The sequence below is a fragment of the Portunus trituberculatus genome, chromosome 35 (assembly GCF_017591435.1).
Source record: "Portunus trituberculatus isolate SZX2019 chromosome 35, ASM1759143v1, whole genome shotgun sequence".
NCBI classification, from domain to species: Eukaryota; Metazoa; Arthropoda; class Malacostraca; order Decapoda; family Portunidae; genus Portunus; species Portunus trituberculatus.
In genome coordinates this window covers 9,918,813-9,928,204 of record NC_059289.1, presented here as the reverse complement: position 1 = coordinate 9,928,204, position 9,392 = coordinate 9,918,813, and the positions used below count along the sequence as shown (strand labels likewise).

General features: G+C 39.8%; 1 protein-coding gene across 1 annotated transcript; it reads left to right on the top strand.

The window, feature by feature from the left end:
• The first annotated feature begins 224 nt into the window (after positions 1 to 224).
• Positions 225 to 6,773, top strand: LOC123513147 (protein canopy homolog 2-like). Its single transcript, XM_045270057.1, has 5 exons — positions 225 to 497; positions 1,327 to 1,425; positions 3,118 to 3,177; positions 5,269 to 5,361; positions 5,749 to 6,773. The coding sequence occupies exons 1-5, from the start codon at positions 240 to 242 to the stop codon at positions 6,070 to 6,072; spliced, it is 834 nt and encodes a 277-aa protein (XP_045125992.1). The 5' UTR covers positions 225 to 239; the 3' UTR covers positions 6,073 to 6,773.
• Positions 6,774 to 9,392: the final 2,619 nt, after the last annotated feature.

The window sequence follows — 9,392 nt, the reverse complement described above, 5'->3', positions numbered from 1 at the left end:
GGAGAGAAGTGTTTTGTGGCGTGTTACCTCTTAATTGTAGAGGCAAAAACTACACACACACACACACACACACACACACACACACACAATAGAAATTAGATGAAAGAGCAAGCTCATCAATACCATACCGCTGCCAAACGTACGTTGTGAATCACAGTAATTGCCATTTATTTCTATTCCCTTCCGTAGTAAGCATTTACGTACATGCAGTGAACTATTTTCTTGCAACATTCTACACTATGGATAGAAAGGAGAGTGGAGGGTATGAGAACCAGTTGACAGTTACGCACACACACACACACACACACCTGTTGCGTGTTGCTGCAATAGCGGAGCACACGTGGGGCAGCGGCAAGGTGACACGTAGCCGGCCGCGCTCAGCTGATCGTAGCCACCGCACACCTCCCTCCACGCCCATACATTGCCTACCTCCACCAGCCTTTGCACGCCGGACTGTTCTCTGGTCACACCTTGTTGCTCCCCACACTTCGACGCAGGTGACCGTGGTCTCTTTGCTTCTACCTTAACGCTGCATCGCCAGATATCAACTCTCAGTACAGGCTGCGTCAAAACATTTCCTTACCATTCGGCATTCACCCCTCTTGAAATGCCATTCATGTGTTTGTTTCCGCTGTGAGTCTTCTCAAGGACTTATGATTATGGATCGGTTCATGTGAGCCATATTCTTAAATGTTCCATCACTTCATCTCGTTCACTTTCAACAGGCAGTACTAGAAGCCAATTGGTTTATTAGAATTGTAAAATATAGTTTAGATGACACTTTAACAATTGTATTCTAATGGAAAAAAAAAACACGAGAATTTGTATTGTTACCACTATAGCCTCTGAAACTATAAATCTTGCCTATAGTGGCTCCATGTGTATTATGTTGCTGCCACTCTGCAGGACAAGCAAGTGTTGGAGGCACTAGTGTTGATATGTAGTCCCTAACAGACTGCGGACCTGGTGGGGAAGTAGGGTTATAGGCTGGAGGCTAAAATAGACAAAATTTGTGCTGAAAACTTCACATAATATTTACCAGTACCAGTTTTAACCAATACCAATATTAATATTGCCAAAGCAGACCAATACTGATAATACTACTAATACTGGCATTGTACAATACCAGTACCAGTATACTCAACCTATAGCACTGTTGACTAAAGTTATGTGACTTTTGCTTTTCTTTGTGTCTTTAAGCTTGGATTGCCTGATAATGAGGTTTGGTGTTTCACTCCAAAACTTTATTTTCTCTCAAGAAAATTTGTAATTCCAAATGTGTAATATTTGCTGAAAATTTTTCTGAAATGGCTTTTTCCTCTGCAGAAACAAAAGATGGGATTTAGTAGTGGAGTTGTGCAAGTGGTGATTATTGCTGCTGCTGTGGTGAGCTGTGTGTCAGCCTCAAAACCTCCCAAATCAAAGGTAAGAGTCATAATCCATTGGTGCCAAACAATTTTGTTGGATGGAAATGCAAATGGAGTGAATGTTAAGATATATAATTTGTTATATGTGTGTTTTGAATCCAAGAGCTCCTGTAGAAAGGAAGGCGATTCAAATTATCAGAGCTGGGCGTTGCAGTGCTGAGTTGCAACTTTGTGACTTTGCAACACCACGAATGTCACAATCATTTTAAAAATGTCAGACTAAGCAAAGTCACACCACCAATTTCCTACAACTTTTTGCAGCAACTTTGAACAGGAACAAAGGAGTTTTTTTGCCACAGCTGTAGAAAAAGGGCCTAAAGGACATGGAGGAGGATGAAAACCTGTAGAAATTAGTTTAGGTTATGTATGTGTTTCTCTGCCTTATAAAAGCATTTTCTGTTATTGCACTAAAGCTTTCTTTGTAATTTAACGGAGTCACACGGGAAAAAAATCATTGTTGTAAAGTTGCAAAGTTGCAATTAGCACTGCAATGCCCAGCTCTGATAATTTGAATCACCTGGGAGCCAGAAATAGTCACAAAGTTGCAGTTACATCAGATCCAGCAACAAATTTGCAGCTAAAATCAATTAAAGTTCCGTCCAGCTCTGCAAATAATAACAACAAAAACTAAATGTATGCTCCATCCCTAATACCTAAAAGGAAGCATTAGTATTAAGGTGCTGAGGAAAATCGTCACAAATGGGATAAAAGTTTGAATTGAGAGGTCAAGTTTTGTATTAATATATAACTCATTTTCTTCTCCTTTGTATTTTTATGTATTTTATATGAAGCAAGGTAAGCTTTAAATTATAACTTGGGAATACTCTTTTGCACCAAGAGTGATAAATCATACTGTGCTATAAGTTCTCCCAGCTGTGCTATCAAATGTCATTGTTGTGTTGGGGTGTGGAGATATTCAGCTGCCTGGAGTGAGGATCCACTGGTGCCTTTTCACCAAGATAGAAAAGATATCATACATTTGTTATTCAGATAGTATAGAAAAGGTATCATACATTTGTTATTCGGATAGTGTGTAATTCACCTCACCTCGGTCGCCTGCTGGTTACCCAGCCAGTCTTCCCCATTGCGGAGCGAGCTCAGAGCTCATAGACCGATCTTCAGGTAGGACTGAGACCACAACACACTCCACACACAGGGAAAGCGAGGCCACAACCCCTCAAGTTACATCCCGTACCTATTTACTGCTAGGTGAACAGGGGCCACACATTAAGAGGCTTGCCCATTTGCCTCGCCGCTTACCGGGACTCGAACCCAGCCTTCCCGATTGTGAGTTGAGCGTGCTAACCACTACACTATGCAGTGTGTGTGTGTGTGTGTGTGTGTGTGTGTGTGTGTGTGTGTGTGTGTGTGTGTGTGTGTGTGTGTGTGTGTGTGTGTGAAAAGTTCTAAGCCTTACTGTAGCCGTGTTTATAAGCTTGATATAAAACAACACCACCACACTGAAGTGTGTGTAGATGTCTGTGTGTCTGTCTTTTATGAAATATTAAAAGAAGCATGTGTGAGGAAGCAAAGGTGTTCCTTTTTTTTTTTTTTTATGCGATAGGGAAAACTGGCCAAGGAAAAAAAAAAAAAAAAAAAGCCCGTTGCCAGTTCCCTTAAAGAGTAATAGAGTTAGCTAAAAGTCTTGGACAAATGTCGTGAAACTGATGATGTGATTGTTACCTTGCAGGTTGTGAAGTGTGCTGTGTGCCGCAGCGTGGTGAGCGAGTTGTATGACGCCATCCTGGAGGTAGGTGGTGTGTGTGTGTATTTACCTAATTGTATTTACCTAATTGTAACATACGGGAAAAGAGCTATGCTCGTGTTGTCCCGTCTCCATATCTATTAATGTCCAGCTTTTTCTTAAAATCATGAATATTCCTTGCGTTGACCACTTCCACGTCTAAACTATTCCATGCTTCCACCCTTCTATGAGGAAGCTATATTTTTCACATCTCTCCTATAAGTGGCCATTTTAGTTTTTCCCATGCCCTCTCGACATTCTTCCATTCCACATACACAGATCTTCCCTATCCATTTTTCCATGCCAATCATCACTCTGTATATTGCTATCAGGTCTCCCCTTTCTCTTCTGTTTTCCAGGGTTGGAAGTTGCATTCTTTTCAGTCTGTCTTCATAAGTCAAATCTCTTAAGTCAGGCACCATTTTCGTTGCAGCCCTCTGTACTTTCTCTAGTTTCCTTATGTGTTTCTTTAAGTTCGGAGCCCACTGTATTGTTGCATATTCAAGCCTCGGTCTTATCATTGCAGTAATTATTTTCTTCATCATTTCTTCATCTAGATATCTGACGCCACTCTTATGTTCCTCAATAAGTTCAATACTTCTCCAATTATTTTGTTTATATGTCTCTCTGGCGATAGGTCATTGGTAATTGTCACCCCAAGGTCTTTTCTTCATGACTGGTTTTATGTCTTCATTTCCTATCTTGTACATACTCCTGATTCTTCTTTCACTCTTGCCAAACTCTATTTTCTTGCATTTTGTCGTGTTGAACTCCATTTGCCATGTACAGCTCCATTTCCATATTCTGTCCAAGTCTTCCTGGAGTAGTTCGCAATCTTTGTCACATCTCACTTTTCGTAACAATTTTGCATCGTCTGCAAATAGGCTCACATAACTGGACACCCCATCCACCATGTCATTTATGTAGACTGCGAACATTACTGGTGCCAACACTGATCCCTGTGGAACTCCACTCTCCACCAATCCCCATTCTGATGGTCTGTCCTTAATTATTGTTCTCATTTCTCTTCCTACCAAAAGTCTTCCATCCATTTTAGTAAACTGCCATGCACTCCTCCTACCATTTCAAGTTTCCAGATCAGTCTCTGGTGTGGTACCTTATCAAAGGCCTTTTTTAAATCCAGATATATTCCATCAGCCCAACCATCTCTTTCCTGTATTACATCTATCACCCTCGAATAGTAACATATCAGGTTTGTCGTGCATGAACGCCCTTTCCTAAAACCAAATTGACACTCACAAAGTATGTCATTTTCTCCAAGAAGTCTGTCCATCTAGTCTTCACCACCCTCTCACACATCTTAGCTACCACACTTGTAAGTGACACTGGTCTATAGTTCAATGGGTCTCTCTTGTTACCTGATTTATAGATTGGGACAATCTTGGGGCACTACGCCTTCCCTTAATGAGGCATCAATTACTTCACAAACTTTTTCTGCCAATTGCTCCCTGCATTCTCTTAAAATCCATCCTGATACCCCATCAGGTCCCACAGCTTTTCTCACTTCTAAACTCCCCATCATGTTCTTGATCTCCTCCACCGTTACTTGAAACTCCTTCATAATCCCTTTCTGTTCCATTACCAGTGGTTTGTCAAAAGCAGTCTCCTTTGTGAATACCTTCCGAAAGCATCCATTCATAGCCTCTGCCATTTCCCTGGGATCTTCACTGTATACTCCATTTACTTCTAAACTTTCAATACTTTCTCTATTTTTGATGTTGTTGTTCACATGTGTGTGTGTGTGTGTGTGTGTGTGTGTGTGTGTGTGTGTGTGTGTGTGTGTGTGTATCAGGATATAAGATCTGTTGCATAGTGTCTCTTCATATTGTAATATTTCAGATTGTTTGCTTCTCACCTTGCTGAAATAACATGCTTATGTTGCTTTTGCCATTTTATTGCATTTTTCTGCTCTGTTATTTAAAAAGATGCATTTAACAGGGAAGAGAAAAAGAGCCTGGAAATTTGCATATTCTACAAAACTGCACAAAATACTCATTTCATATATCTTTCCTTTATTTTCTCTTTCTGTTTGAGAGAGAAGGCAATATTTAGAACAGAATATTACATATATTTTAGGTTGATCCCAGAAAAACCATTGAAGTGGGCTCCTATCGCATTGAAGCTGATGGAAAACAGAAGGTTTCGGCTGTGAAGTACGCTGGCTCTGAGGTATTGTCAGTCATTCAAAAGTAATCTTGGATAGGTTTTGTAGATCCTTGTTTACCTATTCCTATACTGTTGCCACTAACTTTGTCTTGCCTTTTAAACATTGGTAATTTTTACACATTGGTAGTATCTTTCTCATTGTTGTAATGTGTTTATAGTCAGCAACACCGTGTTAGCAAATTGCATTCTCATTTTTCAAAATTTACCAGAATACAGAGTTCATGTCTAAATATAATAAAAAACTAACAAAGACATCATTCTCCAGTTTTCAGTGGTTTCATTCTAATCAGATGAGGGTGTAATAATAATCAATGAATGATGTAGAATGAAGAAATGCCTTTTTAGGAAACACACAGCACTGTCACACCATATGTTTGGTAACTTCTTCAGGTGCACATGATGGAAGTGATGGAGACGGTGTGCAAGAGCATGAAGGACTATGCTCAGGCCAGACATAAGGAGACAGGGCGCCTGGAGGCCATCAAGCTGGTGGTGGGCGGCAGCATGAACCCACGCATGGGGGAGTACGACATGGTGCAGGACCCAGACCTCAACAAAGGCCTGGAGTTCCACTGTGAGGCGATTGTGGAGGAGTTTGAGGATGAGATTGGTTCATTTTTCAAGAATAGTGGTGACAGCAAACTGTTTGACCTGCAGGAACAGTTCTGTAATGAAGTGACAAGTTTGTGCTCGGGTGTCAAGGATGAGTTATAATACAGGAAAGTTTGCAGGTACTATATATATTTTGTGTTTTGTTCATGTTGTAGTTTGTTTTTGTATGCACTTGCATGAAATTGGTAATAACTTGTAGAATTTGTGATCTCTTGTAAAATTACCAAGTAGAATTTGTGATTTCTTGTAAACTCAGGAGAATATGGCAATTGTACCCAGTAGCCAAAATGTTGTGGTGAGCATGGGGAAGGTCAACATGGTGACTGAACCTCTGTAGATTGTCCTATACATAAAACAGCCAGTAAGTGACGTTTAAAAATATACATACATAAATTAGATTACACTTATTCTGATGGAAAACAAAAAAAATTGAATGTACATTACCATGGAAAGTAGCATCTATCTTTAGCAAAACTGTGGCCTCCCTTGATATCAGATAACCCAGAGGACAGTGCGGTGTGTGTGTGTGTGTGTGTGTGTGTGTGTGTGTGTGTGTGTGTGTGTGTGTGTGTGTGTGACTGTTTGATCTGCTGCAGTCTCTCTCTGTGTGCATGCTTGTGTGTGTGTCTGTGCTTGCATGTATGAGTGAATGAGTAAATGCGTGAGCATGTGTGGTTATCTTAAACAGTACATTGTCTTGGTGAGGTGTAACTTTTTAACATTAGTTATGAGATATCATGAGACATTGAATTCAGATGTACAATGATGTGGCTATCTTAGTTAATAAACTGATAGGGCCTGCATTAAGCTGTTTTTCTGTGTGTGCTTGTATGTCATAAGTATGTGTGTGTGTATGACTGTGTATTCAATTCATTCCAGTTCAATATTTTGACATGGGAAGTTTCAATTACTAACATGATTTAGTGTCTTAATTTGTGTTCTTATCCCAGCTTCCTTGATTAATACTTTTATCTGTCTTTGTAGTGTTTCATTATTACTGTAAACTCTCTCTCTCTATCTCAATTAAGTCTCTCTTGTGGTGCTTCTAATTTCATAACTTCAGCCATCTCTCACTCTTCAGCTCCATTTTTTTATATAACTATCAATCAATTTATTGAGCTGAGGTGAGTCTGAACATAGGTTGGGGATACACACAAGGCTTATCCTCTCATAGGAACACAGATATGGAAGAGGGTTTCCCCATTCCCCTTACTACATTCCTTTCAGTTACTTTGTATGAGGATGCTGGAAATATTGCTAGGCAGTGTCGTCCTACCATTTTCAACTTTTAGCTTTCGTTTTCATGCCAATGTTGTTCAAACTGGCTTTGCTGCATTTAGGAGCTAATCATGATAACATGTATATCTTTGCTCTCTGCTTTGTCATCGTGTTAATCATCTTGTTTCCTTTAAAAGTTTTATATTGTTTTCCAGTGTCTGTTTTCTTTATCTTTTCAATCTCCTTTCTTGAGATCTTTTGCTTTACGCTTCATCTCAGGGTTCTGCCTTATCAGTGTTGCTTTCCATCCAACCTCTGGTACAGTTCAGTATTTTTTTTTCTAGGGGAGAAGAGAGAAACGAGCATGGACTAACAAAGTGAATTAGTTATTATACAGAAGCATGAAATAGGGTTGAGAATTACAAGTTTTGTGCAATGAGGAACTGGGAGGAGGATGGCTTGAAGTTGGCAAGTTTAGAAGAATAGTAACAATGGAAATAAGGATATAAAACTTAAAAGATGTACTGCACTGGAGTGTAAGAGACTGAAGACTCAGTTAAAGGAGAGAAGTTGAGGCAAAAAGCTTTTGATTCCATCCAGTTTGATAAGGCTGTGAAGTTGTAATCATCCTGTACATTGGAACCATACTCTTGTAAGAACAGATGAAGTCCTGGTGTTCAGTTAACATCTGAGAGTGAAGAAACCGTGTTCTTATCCCAGCTTCCTTGATTAATACTTTTATCTGTCTTTGTAGTGTTTCATTATTACTGTAAACTCACTCTCTCTCTCTCTCTCTCTCTCTCTCTCTCTCTCTCTCTCTCTCTCTCTCTCTCTCGTTAGTTCTGTAGTGGTGCTCCGCTTTTCACGCATATTATTGCATGAAAAAAAGGCTCTCACTGACTTCTGAGTGAGCACAGTGATATATGAATGTCCTGTGATGAAAAAAAACAGGAACATTTATGGAAAGTGTTGTCTCTAGATAGAAAATAAGTGAAAAGGAGTGGAAGACTCCAAGATGGCAGAGAAATATGCCATTTCAGCATTATTACCTTCGTTCTGTTATAAGTGTAGCTCTGATTCTGGAGACATAACAAAGTCCATTAAGTGTTGTCTGTGTAACCGGTGGGCTCATACGAAATGTGTGAATTTGGCAGGGATTAAATCTGAAAATATCCGCAATGTGAGGTATCTGTGTGATGTTTGCTTCATTGAGGTGTCATCTCAGAAGAAATTCATCAATGATGTTGAGGATTTTAAGTCTGATTTGAAGAGCATTACTGCTAAAGCTGACAAGATGATGGCAATAGTTGATAATAAGATGGCAAGAATGGAAGAGATAAGTATCAAGGTCGATGAGGCAACAGAAGGCTTGGCGGGAGTTGCTGAGTCGCTGAATTTGCTGACTCGGAACATTCCACACCTTGGCAGGATGTGAAGAGGAAGAGGAGGATGAAAAGAACCTGCTTGTTGTAGGGTAACTCAGGATTCTGAAGCAAATCTGAAGAATGAAGTTTCTCATGCTTTGGATGGAATGCAAATTAATGATACAAAGTTTGCTAATGATGGCAAAAAATAGTGATGAATTTTGCCGATGAGAGTCTGAGAAATGAGGCAGCCCAGAAACTGGAGAATGTTGAAAAGTTGACAACTAAATCTGTTCAGAAAATTAAACCCAAGATAATGCTATGTAATGTCCATAAGGAAGAGACTAAGGAGGGTATCATTGATACAATTATTGCAAGAAATGACTACCTTCAAGCAGTTCCTGATATCAAGTCAAAGATTGAGAATATTTTTTTGCAAACCAGCAGCAGGGGGGCACAGTTCATTACATCATGAAATGTGATCCAATGATAAGACAGTTGTTGCATCAGCATCAGGACAGGATTAAGCTTGAATGGGGAGTTTACCAGGTTCGCGACAGGTATCATGCACTTATCTGTTACCATTGTCAAAGGTATGGTCATACTGAGGCAAACTGCAATGCCAAGAAAAATGGTGAGCATCCCGTTTGCTTTAAATGTGCAGGCAACCACAAGTCCAAGGATTGCACATCTACAGAGAAGAAATGCATAAACTGTGTGAGGTTTAAGAAACAGAATACTGACCACTCGGCGAATAATAGTTGTTGTGTTGTGTTGGAAAGTGAGATTGACAGGATCAGAAATATTACAGATCATGGCTACTAATGCTGTGAGCTCTGT

Excerpts from the sequence above, each read along its gene's own strand:
- LOC123513147 (XM_045270057.1), top strand. The coding sequence starts at position 240 with ATGGATAGAAAGGAGAGTGGAGGGTATGAGAACCAGTTGACAGTTACG. Across the intron at positions 1,426-3,117 it reads CAAAACCTCCCAAATCAAAG|GTTGTGAAGTGTGCTGTGTG; the intron begins GTAAGAGTCATA and ends GTTACCTTGCAG. Across the intron at positions 5,362-5,748 it reads TGAAGTACGCTGGCTCTGAG|GTGCACATGATGGAAGTGAT; the intron begins GTATTGTCAGTC and ends TAACTTCTTCAG.